Source organism: Palaemon carinicauda, chromosome 2 (assembly GCF_036898095.1).
Source record: "Palaemon carinicauda isolate YSFRI2023 chromosome 2, ASM3689809v2, whole genome shotgun sequence".
NCBI lineage: Eukaryota > Metazoa > Arthropoda > Malacostraca > Decapoda > Palaemonidae > Palaemon > Palaemon carinicauda.
The window spans coordinates 191,559,203-191,579,732 of NC_090726.1; the positions used below are offsets into that span (position 1 = coordinate 191,559,203).

The 20,530-nt window shown below is 36.5% G+C and overlaps 1 protein-coding gene across 1 annotated transcript in view; it reads right to left on the reverse strand.

The window, feature by feature from the left end:
• LOC137622626 (lysosomal-associated transmembrane protein 4B-like) overlaps nucleotides 1-15,981 on the reverse strand; it is a 16,604-nt gene extending 623 nt beyond the window's left edge. The window contains exons 1-5 of the mRNA XM_068353235.1: nucleotides 15,832-15,981; nucleotides 5,727-5,812; nucleotides 3,448-3,580; nucleotides 2,992-3,074; nucleotides 2,414-2,614 (exon numbers count right to left, since the gene is read on the reverse strand). Coding sequence (XP_068209336.1) covers nucleotides 2,414-2,614; nucleotides 2,992-3,074; nucleotides 3,448-3,580; nucleotides 5,727-5,804 — 495 coding nt within the window. The 5' untranslated portion in view covers nucleotides 5,805-5,812; nucleotides 15,832-15,981. The remainder of the gene's footprint in view (nucleotides 1-2,413; nucleotides 2,615-2,991; nucleotides 3,075-3,447; nucleotides 3,581-5,726; nucleotides 5,813-15,831) is intronic.
• Nucleotides 15,982-20,530: the final 4,549 nt, after the last annotated feature.

The following is a 20,530-nucleotide window of genomic DNA, read 5'->3' on the forward strand; positions in this document are numbered from 1 at the left end:
TGATTTCACAATAGATTCTTTGTGGCGGGATATTATTTTGTATTTTAACTCCTGACCATTTATAATTAGGATGTTTTTTTCTTTTTGCGAGATCGTTGTCAATCATTATATCTATCTGCCATGGCACTTCGCCCAAATTTTGGAAAGTAGCCCACATCTAATAAGAAACAGAAGGGGATTTTTTCCCTCCTTGTTCTTTGCCTGAAGAAGTACTACTAGGATACCACAGCCCAACCTCCCAGTCTGTCACCACAAATGAAGCTTCATAAGCTAATTCCCCTACTACCACTACCTCATCAGTCACCAAAGTGACCCAAGGTAGCCGCAGGGCATATTGGAACACAATCACTCACCATCCATTTCTATTAATAGTACAACCTTTTGCCTCATTCTCATCTATCCTTCTGTCACTTAGGGTTTCTTTACTCCATCCATCCACCTGGACCTTGGCCTTCCTCTTGCACATCTCCCACCAACTCTTGCATTCATCACATCTTTAGCAAACGACCATTTTCCATTGTCGCTACATGGCCAAAGCACCTTAACACATTCATATCCACTCTGGCTGCCAATTCCTTCCTCACACCCATTTTCACTCTTACTACTTCATTCTTAACGCTATCCAATCGAGATACACCAGCCGTACTCCTCAGACAATTCATCTTGAATACATTCAATTTTTGTCTCATCATCACTTTCTTTCCCCACAGCTGTCATCCATACATCACAGCTGGTACAATCACTTTCTCATACAGAACTCTTTTTTTTACATTCATCCATAAACGTCTATTCTTTACTACTCTCTTCACTGCTTCTAACATTTTACATCATGCATTCACTCACATACATCTGCTTCCACTCCACCATTTGCAGAAACAACAGAACCAAAGTACATAAACTTATGTACTTCCTCAAGTAACTCTCCATTCAACATGACATTCAATCTAGCACCTCCCTCCCTTCTTGTGCACATCATAACCTTAATCTCACCTACATTAACTCACAACTTCCTTCTCTCATACACCCTTCAAAACTCTGTCACTAATTGACGCAGCTTCTCCTCCGAGTCTGAAACCAATACAGTATTATCTCCCACTCAGGATAAATGTCATCTATCAAGTTTCAATCCTCGACCAAACACTCGAGCATTCACCTCTCTTACAGCTCCATCATAAAACAAATTGAACAACCATGGTGATATCACACATCCCTGTCGCAGCCTCACTCTCACTGGAAACCACTCACTCACTTCATTTCGTATCCTAACTCACGCTTTATGCCTATTTATGAACTCTTCACTGAATGCAACAACTTTCAACCAATTCTGTAAAACCTCATCAAATTCCACACCACATTGCTATCAACTCAATCATAAGCTTTCTCCAAATCCATAAATGCAAAATATACCTCGTTACCTTATGCTAAATATTCTTGCATATATACATTAATATAAAAATCTGATCCATACATAATGCGACCCTGCACTTCAAGATTGCATCCTTCGTTTTATCCACAATCCTATTAATTAACACTCTGCAATACATTTTTCCAACCACATTCAATAAACTAGTACCCATAGATTTACAACACTCATGCACATCTCCCTTACCTTTGTATAGGGGAACAATACACGTGCGTATCCAGTCCACTGGCACCATTGACAACATAAAACATATATTAAATAATCTAGCCAACCATTCCAGCACATTCACCCTCCCTTCCTTTAACATCTCAGCCCTCACACCATTCATACCAGGTGCTGTTCCTGCTCTCATTTCATCTAGTGCTCTCTTTACTTCCTCTCTTGTGATCTCTGTCATATATGATCATAATAATAACCACTTTTCAATCAATTTTTAGAATTGAAAAAAAAGAATTTTTTGATAACAAGCATGAATTGGCAGGAACACCAACAAAAGACATTACAATGCTAGCCTCCTGGCTAGTATAGTGGTAACGTGTTTTCCTAGCCTTCCCATGGCAGCAGATTGATCCCCACCTGAGACCAAGAGTTTAAGCTCTTTACTGGGGAGGTAACTGCTGTGGTTGGGGATCACAGTTCGGAGTTGGGCTTGCCCGGCTAACATTCTGGTGAGCATCTATTCTGATGAAACTGGATTTGAAACCAGACACCTTCAAAGTAGTACAAATGCTTTGCAGAATAACTACTATTCAAAACCAATTTCCAGATTAAGTTGTAAATAGAATAAAATTAATCCTATTCAAGTTTCATCCTACTGATATGTCAAAGGTCACCCAATCATAAGATGTCAAAATATAGAAGGACTTTCTCTGGAAATCAGACTTCGTTGGAAGATAAAGAATTAGGACAGATCTGATCACAGTGTCGCGAGATCTTCTCTCATACCACTCAGGACCTACTCAGTCGTGAGTGACTCCTGGTAACACTCACCTCTTTGTAGCAGGCATAGACCACTGAGATGAGGTAAGATGAGATGAGCATTGAGGGCACAAACACCAGGATGAACGTGAAAGACATGAGAGCGGATCCGACGTATATGGAGACCCCGATCAATGAAACTAAGATGAGGGTCATCAAGCCGAGGCTTATGACTTGGCTCCCGAGGTATGGAATTATCCACTCTGGTTTATTCTGGAAGGTATTTAGTCCCAATAATGATAATAGTTAATAACATCAATATTTAGAAATGTTTTCTACTTGTGAAAGTAATACTTGATTTCCTAGATCAAAAGCATTTTTTTTTATTTGAATTCAAATTCAAATATTAATATCTGAACATAAATCTACACCACTAAACAGTTCATTTGATTCATCAATTTCTTAGCTGTCTTCTATTTATTCATGAACGTATTAAATTTCCTCTCTAGCTAGCGTTTTCTTTTGCCTCTTTTCGCACATGAGATTTAGCATTTGAAAATAATTTTCGTAATGAAATTTTTCTAAATGCTATGTAAGTATTTTGATTTGCAAACAGCAGCAATAATATATAATGTAAAAGCAAGACTTGCCTTGTTAACCCCTGCTATCAACAGAATGCTGACGAGAGTGCCCATCCCAGACAAGGCGCCATCGCAGATAATCGTAGATATCACTGAAAATAAAAGGAAATTCGAGACGTTGGTCTACTCAGTTTGAGGTACCATTCACAAGGGGAGCTATAGGTGCCTTGGCAAGCTGACTTCAGGAATTATTTCTTAGGGGAGCAGTTTACTCGAGGCAAGTTCTCAAATGGTTGATATTAACCTGCCCAAGGAACTATGGGCTGACTTGATGGATATCATGCTAAATGCACACGTATTGTGCGTAGGTGGAATTGTACATAGATTCTTATGCTTGTAAAATGGAAAAAATTAACAATTTACAAATACGAAGCCCATCCTGTTGATGAAAATTAACTGATGCCAAACTAGCTCACAAAAACAGCACAAATAAAACTTTTCAACTCTTCTGAAGGAACAACTTACTGATCCTGGCACAGATGTCCGGATCCATGGTCACGTGACGCTCTTGTGAAATCTGGGTGCAGTGGTGTGTGAAGTCATCGTAAGAGGCTGTCACGAATTTCAGACTTGATAGGAGGGACAGGAAGCACCCAATCTGCACAGGGATCAAGTGAATGCATTAGCAATCATAGATATCCTACCACTAGATGCTGTTTGGACCTAGCTTGCATGCATGGAGACGACAGCCATCTTGGTGAGGTATACTTGCCAGACGTTGCAAAAATAAATGTTACAACTTATATTGTCATTCAATGATGATTCAAAATACCAAATAAATTCGCATTTTTTGAAATTTGAATATTTTTCTCATAATAAAGTACTAAAACTTTCGTAGAACGTTGTCTTCTATTTTTTCACAATCAAGCATTAATTGAAATGAAATATATATCTATATTTTTCTAAATTTTACATCTCTCATTCTTTTAACTTTTTACACTTTATTTCTATCATGGTTTCATTTCCCTCTTTTATTCATTGATTTTCCTTCTAGAAGTCCATTTATTGCTTCACGATTCACTTATGTCTCCTTTCCCCCTGAGATGTTAATACAGAATCTACTCTCGTGTTGCGTAACTCTGTGATTTCCATGTTTTCGGTCGATATCAATTGGTAACATACTACCCTCTCGCTGGGGTTCTTTATGCTTGAACAGGGAATTAGGAACTTAGTGGTAAGTCGACTGCAGAATAAATATATATTTACATTTGCACGTATATATGTATTTTGTATGTATGTATGTATGTATGTATATATAGATGTTATATATATATATATATATATATATATATATATATATATATATATATATATATATATGTATATGTGTGTGTATGTATATACATATACATATGCATATATATATATATATATATATATATATATATATATATATATATACAGTATATATATATATATATATATATATATATATTTATATATATACAATATCATATACAGTATATATATATATATATATATATATATATATATATATATATATATATATATATTGAAACAAAATGCACTTTCACTTGCAGTACCCAACATCCCAAGACAGAATTTTTTTCCCAAGCCTGTGTAACTTTCTCATCTTCAACGTTAAAAGAATTGACAAAAATTGTAGCCAAGTTGTAGGTCTACTATCTGTTTACCGACAGTTGTTTCGACATTAATGCTTGGCTATGGTCAGGGCTTCTTTACTTGAACTATAGGATTCCCCTTCAATATATAGATTATTCCAGTCAAAGCAAAATACAAAATAAATTAAATTGTCAAAGAAGAAAGATTGATGAGAACAATTTTCATTAAAACTTCACAGAATTACAAATTTATTTTATCTGGGTCTGCAAAAAGTTGTTCTAAACCTGTCGGCCAAGATGAAGCCCACGAAAGATGTGGAGGTTTTTTCAAGAAATTAAGTTCTACCACCAGTCAGAGGATGAAGGAGTGCTTACTTTCCACTGGTATTATAGCATTCACTACTAGTACTTTCAGTTATCTAATAATTACAGATATTACTATTGGCTGCATCGAATGATAATCATAACTAGAGATCAATTTAGATGTATCGAAGCAGTTGCTATTCCAATATCAATGAAACCTCGAAATCTCCCGACCCTTGGCTCTTGCAATTTCTAAGCTTCATTTCATTTTACGCTGGTAATTATCCAAGGTCAACTCTAGAGAAGACCTCTTTGCGATTTCTAAGCTTCATTTCATTTTACGCTGGTAATTATCCAAGGTCAACTCTAGAGAAGACATCTTTGCGATTTCTAAGCTTCATTTCATTTTACGCTGGTAATTATCCAAGGTCAACTCTAGAGAAGACATCTTTGCGATTTCTAAGCTTCATTTCATTTTACGCTGGTAATTATCCAAGGTCAACTCTAGAGAAGACATCTTTGCGATTTCTAAGCTTCATTTCATTTTACGCTGGTAATTATCCAAGGTCAACTCTAGAGAAGACATCTTTGCGATTTCTAAGCTTCATTTCATTTTACGCTGGTAATTATCCAAGGTCAACTCTAGAGAAGACATCTTTGCGATTTCTAAGCTTCATTTCATTTTACGCTGGTAATTATCCAAGGTCAACTCTAGAGAAGACATCTTTGCGATTTCTAAGCTTCATTTCATTTTACGCTGGTAATTATCCAAGGTCAACTCTAGAGGAGAATGAACCAAAGTAATAAACAATGTATATATGCTAAGTGTGGAGTTACAAGAACAATGCTGATACTTACCAGAGAAATCCATCCAAGTATGAGCGTTCCAACTCTGATGCTTATACAGAGACAACATGATCTAGGTTCCCACGCCATCTGCAGGTCTGAAAAAAAAAAATGGATAGAAAGATTTTCTAAATTGCCAGTTCAATAGCAAACAAACTAATTATCTCTACAAGAATAAACAAAGATAGGATCAAAGGTAGATTCAAGGTGCTTTGAAACATTTTTGTCTCGAGTTTTGTCAATTTTTCCATGTGTTTTTTTGCACACAATTTCAAGTTTTTTACCCAGGTAGTTATTTTGATTGAGGATATAAGAATTTCAGAAATCAAATTTTGCATTTAATTTGGACTTTCTTGCTCAGATAGATAAATAATATATCCAGTAATAGAGTTTTGAGAATCTGCTCTAGTAAGCAGAAATTGGATAAGTTGTACAAAATTGCCTTACAGATGACTTCAGATATTATGACTTCCATGTTTAATACTAACTCATACCTCTGTAAAGAGGGTACGAGCAATAATGTCCTTTTTTTGGAAAACCCCTCATTTGATAACTCTACATAGTTTTTTATGTCAATATGCTTAATTCCACTTCATTTTTGTCACAAACGTTCCAAGTTCTAAGTCTCCTTTATTCTCACTGCCCTTATGTTTTGATATAACCACATTACTTGCTATTTCTCTAGTGTCATTAGATTTTCTCATATCTTTTTTACCCCCCTCCCAAAAATCTATAAGGATCTTTACTGATTGTATTAGACTCTGCATTAGATGACTCTCATAAGGTATACATTAGGGCCTTTGGGTAAGAAGTATATACAAGATCTTGAAGTTGATGGGGTACAGTAGCGAATGAGAAATCGAATTGCCGATTCATTGTGTCACTGGGGCAGTTACCCACATCAGAGCCCATTATTATTATTATTATTATTATTATTAACTGCTAAGCTACAACCCTAGTTGGAAAAGGAGGATGCTAAAAGCCCAGTGGCTCCAACAGGGAAAATAGCCCAGTGAGGAAACGTAACAAGAAAAAATAAAATTTATAAGAAGAGTAATAACATTAAAATAAATATCTCCTATATAAACTATAGACACGTGAACAAAACAAAGGGAAGAGAAACAAGACAGAACAGGGTGCCCGAGTGTACCCTCAAGCAAGAGAACTCTAACCCAAGGAAGTGGAAGACCATGGTACAGAGGCTATGACACTACCCAAGACTAGAGAACAATGGTTTGATTTTGAAGTGTCCTTCTCCTAGAAGAGCTGCTTACCACAGCTAAAGAGTCTCTCTACCCTTAACAAGAGGAAAGTGGCCAAGGGGATATGTAAAGACTCCATCAGAATCCCAGATTTGTGGTTTATCCTTTGGATTTAGTTAGGTTTTTAGTAGATTTATTAAATAAGTCAGTTTTAATAAAAAATGAGGATGAAATATTCATGTTCCTTCTTTCATGTAGACTTTTTTCATAAGTGAAGCGATGTTAAGTACTCTCGCTCTAAAAAGGTTCAAGGACACTATAGTCGCCACAAAGATTCCGGGCGAAATAAGCCCCACCCCTTGATTACATCATAGCCAATCACATTGTCTCCCATGTTAGCAAGGGTCACAATACATCCCCTTACAAGTTTCAAGCTATACTAACTTATAATCACTTTAAGGGGATTTTTTTTGTGACCGCTGTTAATGCGGGAAACATGCTTATCAGGGGTGAGGCTTATTTTACCTGGAATCTCTGTGTTGACTATAGAACAGGTCCTACTCTATAACATCTCTTCAGAATCAGACCAGAGGATTCCAACCATCACGAACATTGGTCTATCATGTTTCCCATATTTCCCATTTTTGTTTCTCAAAAGCAATAATAGAGTAACTTCAACTTTACCTTTAAGAATACTTTACTTATTTATTTTGAAGAATGTTTTCTGGTCTTACCATACACAAAAGTACCTCTCCGCACTTCAGTACCCAAAGGATTTGTTTATCCTATACATCCTTCAAGTTTTTAGAGAATCTTACATTGTAGTTTACGTTATCCTATTGAACCCCATTGGAAGTAATGTACGTTCACCAATTCTACCCCCTTCAGCACCATATGACTTAATTCATGTCTAGTAATCACCAGTTTTTTCTTCTATTATTTAATTAGAGGAAAATTTCAAAAAACATGTGTTGTTATATACAGTCCGCCCTTGCTTTTCACGAGTTCATTCTTCGTGATTTCGCTTGATTGCGACAGAGAACTTTATACTGTATAAATGAAAAGGAATATCAGTCAGCTATATGATAATAAATGTTGTAAAATCCTATCTCATATGGATTTTGTGCTACAATGAGTTAAGTAAAGTATCCCTCCCCCCTCCCCCCCCCCCCCAAAAAAAAAGGGGGGCCTGAGGCTTGATGGCCAAATCCTTAGGTGAGGGGTTTGTGTTCAAAGGGTTGATTGTCTAATCCACGTTATTATAGCACTTTGTACATAGAAAAAGTATCTTCAACTTCTTCAAAGCCTTTATATCCTTATTCCTTTTATTGTCTAATAGGGGCTGGAAAAACTCTAGGGTCTTATATTTGAAAGCTCTAAACCCATAGTTAAGGTGCTTCTTAGCTTCAGTAACTTTAAACCATCGGTAACTAGTCCCATGTCGGTTTGCTGGCCACACGATGTGTAGCAAATTTCTTGAATAGTTTGGTAATCCTGTTCTGATGACTTGACATTCATTACACATATCTTTAGATTTATTCTATCATTAATAGGCAATTAGGCAGTCAGTGTGGTTCCACCATTACTGGGTTAATATTACTTTTCTCGAGATGCAACACCATTTATCAATTTTGCTCCTCTGTTTATTATGTTTCGTAACTTCTCAAGTTGTACTTTAGGTAAGCTGCAGTTCATAAGAGTTACAGTAATCAGTTCTAGTCCAGTAAATCTAGCCCAAAATAGGGGGTGACCCAGGACAAATTGCCAGAAAAACGAAACCACTTTCATATGTTTAAGTTAGACCTGCCACATGATATATCAAAAATGTAGAAAAATATATTTGGTGGAACATGGTAAAATATGCAAATTAAGGTAGCCATTACTAAAATGTCTGTTTTTGCCTATACTGACAAAAGTAATAGAGCTAGACTTATGAAAATGATATCCATACCCATGTTTTCATGGTCAAGGAATCATATGAGACCAATCTTAGGGATTTGTGATGATTACATCATAATGAATTCAATATGGTTGCCGTGGTAAGCACGAAAAAACTGAAAATCGCAGTAACTTTTACAGAATCCCACCAAAGACAGCAAACTTGGTGTCTATGTGAATGATTATTGAGCTTTCACATGTAGTAGTTATGAGGACTCTCCACAAAATGATAATTAAAAACCAGGACAGATGTTATAAGTCCAAACTGGAGAGTGGTACTAGGTGTTCCGGATGAGAGTAAATGTAACCCTGCCTAATGCACGACACCCGCCTCTGTCATATAGAAGAAATGCCTAAACTGTTTAACCATCATGTTTATTCAGAAGGTCGGGTTAAAAAACCAAGCTTTCATTCTAATATACCAAACTTTGCTTTGTTTTTTAACCCGACCTTCTGAATAAACATGATGGTTAAACGGTTTAGAAGGACAAATGGTACCATCTGAGATAAGTTCATCACCAGCATTCCATTCTGTCAAGGAAAGATTACTGAATGCACTAAATGCAGTAGAACATAAAACAGGGAAACTGTGGGTTATGTATATGAAATTGATTGACATTGTTCGGAACTTCCTGAGGTCCGAACGAACAGGTGACTGGAAGTTGCATCTTGCAACCTTGCAAAATATGTTGCCTTATTTTGCTGCCTCTGGACATAACTTGTACACAAAGTCGGTGTACCTATATCTGCAGAAAATGTGGAAGCTGGAGGATTCCAATCCAGATATCTACTCCAACTTCATGGACGGTTTGCACGTCGTGCGAAGGTCGGATCGTTATTGGGCAGGACTGTCCCCAGATTTGGTTATAGAACAAGTTCTCATGAGAAGCCTTAAAACAACGGGTGGTTTGACGAGAGGACGGGGTATGACAGAAACACAGCGACTGGTATGGTGTCTGTCCAGACCTATTTGCGCAGAGGTCAATGATGCCATGCAGCAACTGACTTCAGTTAAGTATGCAACAAGTGAGCAGCATAAAGATCTGTCAAAGGCACGTCAGGCAAAGGACATAGCCGATACCAACAAACTCGTTTCAATACTGGCAGAAAGGAATCCATTTGAAGAAAGTATGTCATTGCAAAATATTGTGACAGGGGTAGCTACTAGAGAGGACATTAATGTAGAGTTAGCCAAGGAAGTTGGACAGAAAATTCTTGAGGATATGACAGGAAATATTGTTAATCAATATGTATTTCGGAAACGAAATCAGGTTATAACACCAGAATCAAAGTCAACTATCAAAATTGATGGGGAGAAAGTGAACATCGATCCCCAGCTACTGTTTCAGAGACTGGTGATCGCCGGAACACAGGCTACAGATCTGCTGGATGCCTTTCAGTATGAACTATGCTCTTATCCACCAGCTCTGTTTGAGACCAGGCACGTTCAGCTTAAAGCCAACAAACCAGCCCTTGCAAAAGCTATTTGGGATTTGATCCCACAGGATGATCGTCCGGACAAACCTTCCAATTGCCAATATGTACTCGATGGTGGTGCCCTACTTCACAGGATTCCATGGCAAATTGGAGACACCTATAAGTCGATCCTTCAAAGGTACACGTCATATGTGAAGAAACGTTATGGAAAGGCAGTCATCGTTTTTGATGGTTACACCAGTGGGCCATCAACGAAAGATAGTACCCATCAAAGACGCCTAGGAACGCGCCAAGGAAGAGCAGTCAATTTTCAAACTCAGATGTCGCTCAAGATCAAAAAAGAGGAATTCCTATCAAATGATGAAAACAAGCAACGTTTCATTAATTTGCTTGGTGATTCCCTTGAAGCTGCTGGTTGTGAAGTTCACCACGCAAAAGATGATGCTGATCTACTTATTGTCCAGACCGCAATAAAGGTTGTGTCGCAGTGTAATGTTATTCTCGTTGGAGATGATACAGATCTTCTTGTCCTTCTATGTTATCATACTAAGAATGTGAAGTATAATATGTTCTGGAGGCCGGAGCCTAAAAAGGGAAAAAAGGAGCAACTTCTGAACATTGGACATGTATGTCAGAAACTTGGAGATGATCTTTGCAATAGCATTCTTTTTGTCCATGCGTTCCTTGGCTGTGATACAACTTCACGTGTCTTTGGTTATGGAAAGGGTGTGGCACTGAAGTTGGCACAGGACAGTGAATACTTTTGTGACCTTGCTAAGGTGTTTGGCAACTATGATTCCAGCGAGGATGAAATAATTCAGGCAGGGGAGAAAGCTATGCTTTGTGTGTACAAGGCAAAACCAGATGGCAATCTGGATTCACTGAGACACCACAGGTTTCAAGAATTAGTTGCCACTAGCAAAAAAGTTATTCACCCCAAATCATTGCCACCAACTTCAGGGGCAGTAAAGTACCACAGTTTCCGTGTTTTCCACCAAGTTCAGGCGTGGAAGGGTAACAGCCTGAATGCTGAAAATTGGGGGTGGAAGATCATCGAAGGAAAAATGTTCCCCCTTATGACTGATTTGGACGTTGCTCCAAAATCACTATTGGAAGTGGTAAGATGCAAATGCAAGACAGGGTGCGGAAAACGTTGTGGGTGCAGACGACTGGGTCTTGACTGTACACCAGCCTGCAGTGAATGCAGGCGGATCTGTGAGAACATGAACTTGGAGAACACTGACGAGACTTCAGATGATGATCGTGATATCTTGGGCATGTGAACCTACATTTAAGGAGAATTAACTGGCATGCCTTGGTTTCAATTTCAACAAACTGACACCTGCATTATAGATAAATAGACTCATTTACCATGAAAACCTATAAATAGACACCAAGATTGTTGTCTTCGGTAGGATACTGTCGAAGTTATTGCGATTTTCAGTTTTTGCGTACCAACCATGGCAGCCATATTGAATTCATTATGATGTAATCATGACAGCTCCCTGAAATTAGTCTCAAATGATTCTTCGACCATGAAAACATGGGTATAGACACCATTTTCATAATTCTAGCTCTATTACTTTTGGCAATATAATCAAAAACAGATATTTCGACAATGGCTACCTTGAATTGCATATTTCACCATGTTCCACCAAATATATATTTCTACATTTTTGATATTTCTTTTAGCATGATAATTAAAAGTCATTGCAAGTAATTTCATTTTTCTGGCAATTTGTCCTAGGTCAAATGGTAGATTTACTGGACTATTCTGGTAATAACACACTTAATCGTCCAGACATTTCATACAAAAGCAATATTTGTGAAGTGATATCCAGTAATTCTAACATTATTTAAATGAGCAATCGAGAGACAAATTACAGTCCAATAACACACATCTAGATCAATAACTCTACTGTAGTCAATTCTTTTTAGTGAGGCAGATTTGCACCGACTCGCAGGGGTGCTCCTTTAGCTCGGAAAAGCTTCCTGATCGCTGATTGGTTGGACAAGATAATTCTAACCAATCAGAGAGCAGGAAACTTTTCCGAGCTAAAAGGGCACCGCTGCGAGTCGGTGCAAATGCGCCTCATTAAAAAAAATGAGTATAGATACCTGGACCAAATTGTTATTAATATTCATTTGAATGTCAACACTCTTAAACTCTTTTGCTTCTCCGCTACGTTAAAAACATTAAGGATGATTTTGTCTACATCAGCGACAATGAATCGTGATATAAAATGTATCAAAAAGTAACAAACCGTTTTATAAAATGTATCATGTGACGGTTCAAACATCTTCATTCTTATACTTTAGTGTTGACTGACATAAAAAAACATACAACTTTAAACTGCTTAGTTTTATGCACATCAGTATATTTGAGAGAGAGAGAGAGAGAGAGAGAGAGAGAGAGAGAGAGAGAGAGAGAGAGAGAGAGAGAGTAGTTTTATGCACAAGTATATTTGAAAAAACCTAGAGAGAGAGAGAGAGAGAGAGAGAGAGAGAGAGAGAGAGAGAGAGAGAGAGAGAGAGAGAGAGAGGTTTTATGCACAAGTATATTTGAAAATAACCTAGAGAGAGAGAGAGAGAGAGAGAGAGAGAGAGAGAGAGAGAGAGAGAGAGAGAGAGAGGAGAGAGAGAGAGAGAGGTTTTATGCACAAGTATATTTGAAAATAACCTAGAGAGAGAGAGAGAGAGAGAGAGAGAGAGAGAGAGAGAGAGAGAGAGAGAGAGAGAGAGAGAGAGAGAGAGTAGTTTTATGCACAAGTATATTTGAAAATAACCTAGAGAGAGAGAGAGAGAGAGAGAGGAGAGAGAGAGAGAGAGAGAGAGAGAGATGAGCATCAATACTAATTAGGTCATAAACCTATATAGTTCTTCCAATAAAGTTCTTTTGCTTGAGAGTATATTTAGGCACACTATTCTACCCTATTTCTTTACTTGTTTTTTATATTTATAGTTTATCTATGTAAGATCTATATTAATATTGTTACTATTCTTAAAATATTTCATTTTGATTGTTCATTACTTCCCTTGTAGTTTAATTATTTCCTTTCCTCCCTGGGCTATTTTTCCTTGTTGAAGTCCTTGGACTTATGGCATCCAGTTTTTTCAACTAAAGTTGCAGCTTAGCTTGTAAAATAATAATAATAATAATAATAATAATAATAATAGTGCCATAGCCTCTGTACCATGGTTTTCCACTGCCTTAGGTTAGAGTTCTATTGCATGAGGGTACACTCGAGCACACTATTCTATCTTATTTCTCTTCCTCTTGTTTTTTTTTCAAGTTATCATAGTTTATATAGGAAATATTTATTTTAACGTTGTTATTATTCTTAAAATATTATATTTTCCCTTGTTTCCTTTCCTCACTGGGCTATTTTCTCTGTGGGAGCCCCTGGGCTTAGAGCATCCAGCTATTTGAACTAGGGTTGTAGCTTAGTTTGTAATAATAATAATAATAATAATAATCTTTTTTGCTAGCATTCACAAGCCTCAAAACATCAGAATCCCTCCGTTCTATTCCTTGTGACCCCTAATCAATAAGACCGTACCAGAGAATGGCCGGAGCTTTGCCAATTACCCCTCCCCCTCACTGGTCCCTTAGCCCCTCCCCCTTAGGCTCCTCCCCTCCGCCCTTTCCTGCACGCACCGCAGATAGTAACTACAGTATAGACACGCCACGATCTCCATGCGAAGGCTTGGAGAATTGACTTTCTTCAAAATATTAAATCCCTTTCTGGTTAATATCATAGAAATCTAATCTAAGGATGTGTCTTCTTCTTAGTGTTTATTTAGTTTATTTAGGTTTGGGAATAATGTTTACATCGATCAGTGTACGGTGGCCGATGTCTTCCTGAAAAAAAATCTACTTCCATTTGCTTGTTCGTGTGTACGAAATTCCTTATCGAAAGTGTAAGCCGAATCGATAGAGGACCCGCTTATGAAAGCGAAAGGGTCATTGTGTCCATGATACGTAATGCGTTCAGCTACACTTCCATAATAAACTTCTAAATATCAGTCATTAGCAGTTGGTGCCACCTAGACCGTGGTCCTGGGAAGCCATCTATATGTGCCTTATTTATTGGAATGCTCAAGTATCATACAATCAGAAACTATCCGTGAAATTCACCATTCTGTAATTACAATTTCATTATATAATATATTTTCTTTCAAGGGTTTTCCTTTATAAGTAGGCCTCTTTTATTTCAAGAAACATTATAAGTGGGCCTATCATTGTCGGCCTATGGAATTCATAATCTGACACGTTCAGCAGGCTGTCAGTCTTTGGATCAAATTGAACTGATAGGAATCAAAGAAGAAATTCTCAATACTCTATTCTTTAAAAAATTTTGGTGAAAATTACATTTCTCAGGCGGGAAAAATATAATCTAATGGAGTTTTGAAATTAAGCCTTTAGTCCTATCAAACCATATTCTTTTTCATTTTCAACTAGAACACCTTAAGTTATATAGTGATGCACCATTTTTTTTAGGTTTTAAGCAAGTTTTATTATTGATCTAGGCAATTTTATAAGGAAAAAAACTCCATTTGGTAATTTCAGTGACCCAAAGTTTGAAGTAGGCCTACTCCATATTCATTCATGCGAGGTCAGTTAAGTAACTCGGATGGATAATTTCCTTTTTTAATAATGATAACCTTTGATGCTAGTTGAATAACCCGATCCCATCTACGTTGGCACCACTGACAGCAGTTCCTTTGCAAACACCTTATTGATCCCAGTGTCTCTCCTTACTGCTGCAATCTATTAGTCGTACGAAATAGTCTTTAATCATATTAAACGATTGTTAAGCGATTTATCTCGGAAGGATATTAGTTCATTATTAATTTGATATTTTATATATGTTCTGAGATTGATTACTGCACTAAATTCGACAGCTAACATATCTAGTAGAAGTGGACTTATGGACTTGACAAAATTGGGTCACATGACCTATACCGCTGGGGCCGGGGATGCCATCCAGTTCAGATTAGTCCTTGAGAGAATGCTGACAGTTTATTATGAAATAAAAGCTTAAAAGAGGAAAACCGAAACCGATGAGACGGTTAGCTTTAGGTCCAGGAGAGGAGCAGTATTTATGAATAAAGCAAGAGGAAGGCGAATGGCAAGATTGGGTCATTCAACGCCGGATAAAGCAAGATTGAAATTAAATCCAATATTTTGCCATGATGTTTTTCTTCCCAACACAAGCTCCTCTCAGTCGTTTAAAAAAAAAAACGAAAAAAAAAAAACCCTATTACGACGTTCACATTTAGCACAAGTTTACGAAACTCGTGTTCTTACAGAATAACTTTGCTTCTTTTTTTTTCATTTAATTCTATGAATTTTATGTAGTTCCTTTATTAATTGTATGATCATTCATCCACGCTACGAAGCCAAATTCCAATGAACACATCTTGCAAAACTGATGAAAAACATATCCTTCCTTACCTCGACGATGTGTATAAACTCCTCACAAATTTCCAAAGCTAAATTTCAAGAATATGCATATACAGATATGTACAAAACTTACTTTTTTTTATCCTTTTATAATCAAAGACGCACAGTTATCCAGCTAAGCCTGTCCTTGCACAAGTAGCCCACCACAACTACTGTCTGTAACAAATCTATTGGGCTAAAAAGGTTAGGTGACGTCTGGCAACAAGCTGTCGCTCTCATGACGTGTCCGTGACGCAATTATATCGAGCTGTTTAACTTTCTTCGATTATCATAGCTGTAGATTCAATCTATATCTGTTAACATTTACTTGTCTGTGTGTCCGGACATTTTTCTAGAGTCTAGACAGACCGATGGCTTACTCATATTAGGTCTATGTACATTAAAACTTCGATTATAATTCTAGGAAGTAGTTTTCAAGTCGATTTGTGAACAGATATTATTAAAATGCTTTAATATAACTCATTCCACTTGAAATTTGGTTCATAAGATTACTTGCTCGATTTTATGTCTGGATTCACGTTTATAATAACATGAAAACGAAACAAAAAAGTTGAATATTTATGTTGTAATAGAAATTAAACGATTAGGCCTTTTTTGGGGTTTGAGATATATATATATATATATATATATATATATATATATATATATATATATATATATATATATATATATACAGTATATATACATATATATATATATATATATATATATATATATATATATATATATATATATATATATATATATATATTTTTTGATCAGCAGCAGCCGTAATTAGTCCACTGCAGGATAAAGGCCTCAGACATGGCCTTCCACTTGCTTCTGTTTCTGGTCTTTCAATGCCCCCAAACTTTCTTAGCTTGCCTAACTATTGTCTTCTCTTCCTTCGGTTTCTTTTACAATCTCTAGGGACCCATTCTGTTATGTCTAATATCCATCTATCATATGTCATTTTCATTATATGTCCTGCCCATGTCCATTTCATTTTCTTACATGTTAGAATATCCTCTACCCTAGTTTGCTCTCGTATCCATGTTGCTCTTTTTTCTTTTTTTTTTCTTTTTTTTGTCTCTTAGTGTTATTCCCATCATTATTCTTTCTATAGCTCTCTGAGTTGTAACTAGCATATATATATATATATATATATATATATATATATATATATATATATATATATATATATATATATATATATATATTTATATATATGTATATATATACATATATATACGTGTACTTATATACACAACTATATATATACATATATATATATATATATAATCTTTCGTTGTTTTATTTCTCTTTGTATTTAGTTCTAAGCGTTAGCATTTATTTCATATACTGAAGCATTTCCAGATTAAATAATAATAATAATAATAATAATAATAATAATAATAATAATAATATCCTACTATTTTATATAGCAGATATCCAAAGTTCGTGTAACTAATTTAACATATTTTCCAATTTTTTGCATCACGTAAAACAAACAGAAAATTCTTATGATTAGCTTTTTAAGTCTATACTAAAAATGGTCTTTCTAAATAGAACGATGCTGAAACCTAGGGATATCAACCTTAACTCAAATAAGTCTAATTCAGTTTAGAGGTAGTAGGTTGGCCAGGGCACCAGCCACCCGTTGAGATACTACCGCTAGAGAGTTATGAGGTCCATTGACTGCCCAGACAGTATTGCATTGGATCCTTCTCTCTGGTTATGGTTCACTTTCCATTTGCCTACACATACACCGAATAGTCTGGCCTATTTATGACATATTCTCCTCTGTCCTCATACACCTGACAACACTGAGATTACCAGACAATTCTTCCTCACCCAAGGAGTTAACTACAACACTGTAATTGTTCAGTGGCTACTTTCCTTTTGGTAAGGGTAGAAGAGACTATTTAGCTATGGCAAACAGCTCTTCTAGGAGGACACACCAAAATCAAACCATTGTTCTCTAGTTTTCGGTCGTGCCATAGCCTCTGTACCATTGTCTTCCACTGTCTTGGGTTAGAGTTCTCTTGCTTGAGGTGCACTCGGGCACACTATTCAATCTTCTTTCTCTTCCTATTGTTTTATTAAAGTTTTTATAGTTTTATAGGAAATATTTATTTTAATGTTACTATTCTAAAGATATTTTATTTTTCCTTGTTTCTTTTCCTCTCTGGGCTATTTTCCCTGTTGGGGCCCCTGAGCTTATAGCATTCTGCTTTTCCAACTAGGGTTGTAGCCTAGCAAGTAATAATGATGATAATAGTAATGTGAATCTAAAGTTGTATATGTGTCCTTTCTTTGGCAATTATAGATTCGACTAAGAATTTCCAACAGTTTTTTACGAGTTCAAAACGCTTAAATATCCATAGGAAAACTATAGAGTTAAATAGTCTTATTCGTGCCTAATTACTGTATTAAACTCAGGATACAATATTTCATTTAATTAAAAGTGTGGAATTTATAGACAGTCCGGATACAATATCTCATTTAATTAAAAGGTGGGAATTTACAGACAGTCAGGATATAATGTCTTATAAAAGAGTGTGACATTTATAGGCAGCCAGGATACAATATCTAATTTAAAAGTCTGGAATTTATAGAGTCTGAAAACAATATCTTACTAAAAAGTGTGGATTTATAGAAAGTCTGGCTCCATGTTCCATACTTGATCAATACGTGGACTATATTAGCCGTCGTTATGCAGTAACCTACTGTATGTGAGCCTCCCACAATCTTCGAGAGTCTGCTGTAATGTCCTTGATAAGACATTACTCATGCACTTGCTTGATAGTTAACTGCCCTTTTGACAAGCATGAGAGACGGAGACTCACCCCATCCCCAGTCAAGTACACGTACAAGGAAAAGTCGAGCGGATGATAACAATTATAGTTAAGGAGATAGTGGAAGACTAAATAAGGGAATCATGTGGGGAATGCTGGGGGGAAAATATTATAGAAATATGCAAAGAGTATGATATTAAGATTGAAGAAGTGGGAAAGTATAAAAAACAAAATTCAAAAAAAAAAGAAATAAAATGTAAAGTGGTAAATCAAAGGAAAAGAAAAATAAAAGAAAAGAAAGCTGAAGTGACCAAACTGAGGTTTGTAAATAGTAGTTGGCAGAAGAGATTACATGAGAGAACTTAACACTATGGAAGCAGTAATAATTATGAACACAAGGTAAAATACTATAGATTTAAAAGAAAGTTATAGAAACAGGAATGAAAAGGATAGGCTTTGTGTGTTGTGTAGGGAGGCAGAGGATACAACTGAGCATTTTTAGTCATCATCTTCTACGCCCATTGACGCAAAGGGCCTCGATTAGATTTCGCCAGATGCCTCTATCTTGAGCTTTTAATTCAATACTTCTCCATCTATCATCTCCCACTTCATGCATCATAGTCTTCAGCCCTGTATGATTGGATCTTCCAACTCTTCTAGTGCCTTTTAGAGCCCACCTGAACGTTTGGCGAACTAATCTCTCTTGGGGAGTGCAAAGAGCATACCCAAACCATCTCCATCTACCCCTCACCATGATCTCATCCATATATGGGACTCTAGTAATCTGTCTTATAGTTTCATTTAGAATCCTGTCCTGCCATTAACTCCCAATGATTAGACAGGAAAGCAGATAAGGCTGACAAAGCTATGAATTAACGGAGTGGCTATGGTGTAAGAATCACACATAGAATTATTGATGAAATCTCTACGGGGGCAAAGAAGAAGAAGAAGCATATACTCATAAAAAGAGAGTGGGATCTGTTATAACAACAGAAGATGAAGAAAGGCTACGTTGTATGGAACACTTTAGTGGGGTCATGTATATGAGATATGAAGGGAATAATATGATTGGCATACTTGAAGCTGATGAAGACCTTGATGTGCCCATGGATGAATTCAGTGAGTTTGAAGTCGAAGCTATCCTAAAAAGAACTCAGAATATGGAAAGCCCCTTTTACTATGGAATAACTGCTGAGATGACACTGGCTGAAAATGAAGTGACCCCCAAAATACTTCATCATCATCTCCCACACCTATTGGCGCAAACGGCCTCGGTTAGATTTCACCAGTCTCTCTATCTTGAGCTTTTAATTCAATACTTCTCCATTCATCGTATCCTACTTCACGCTTCATAGTCGTCAGCCATGTAGGCCCGGGCTTTCCAACTCTGCCAAGCCTTGTGGAGGCCAGTTAAACGTTCTGTGAACTAATCTCCCTTGGGGAGTGCGAAGAGCATACCAAAACCATTTCCATTTACCCCTCATCATGATCTCATTCCCATATGGCACTCGAGTAATCTCTGTTGTATTTTTTTTTTTTAATAATGTCCTGCCATTTAACTACCAATATCCTTCTGAGGGTTTTGTTCTCAAATCTAATAAATCTATTGGAGATTGTTTCATTGCCATACCATGACTCGCGTCCATATAGTAACATCGATTTCACTAAACTGATATATGGTCTGATTTTTATGTGGTATCAGGCGATTTTATTTCCAAATCTTACTTAACATAACCATTGTCTGGTTTGCTTTTTTCAATCTTTCACTAAACTCCAATTGTTAAGCCCCTGAATTAGATATCATAGTTCCTAGATACTAAAATGATTCTACCTTATTAATTCTTTCTCCTTCCAGTGATATTTCATCTTCCATTACATATTCCGTTCTCATCATCTCTTGTCTTTCTTCTATTTATCTTAAACCCAACCTCGTGTAATATTTCATGCATTCTTGTAAAAAAGCATTGCAAATCCTGTGGTGGTCTGTTAACAAGG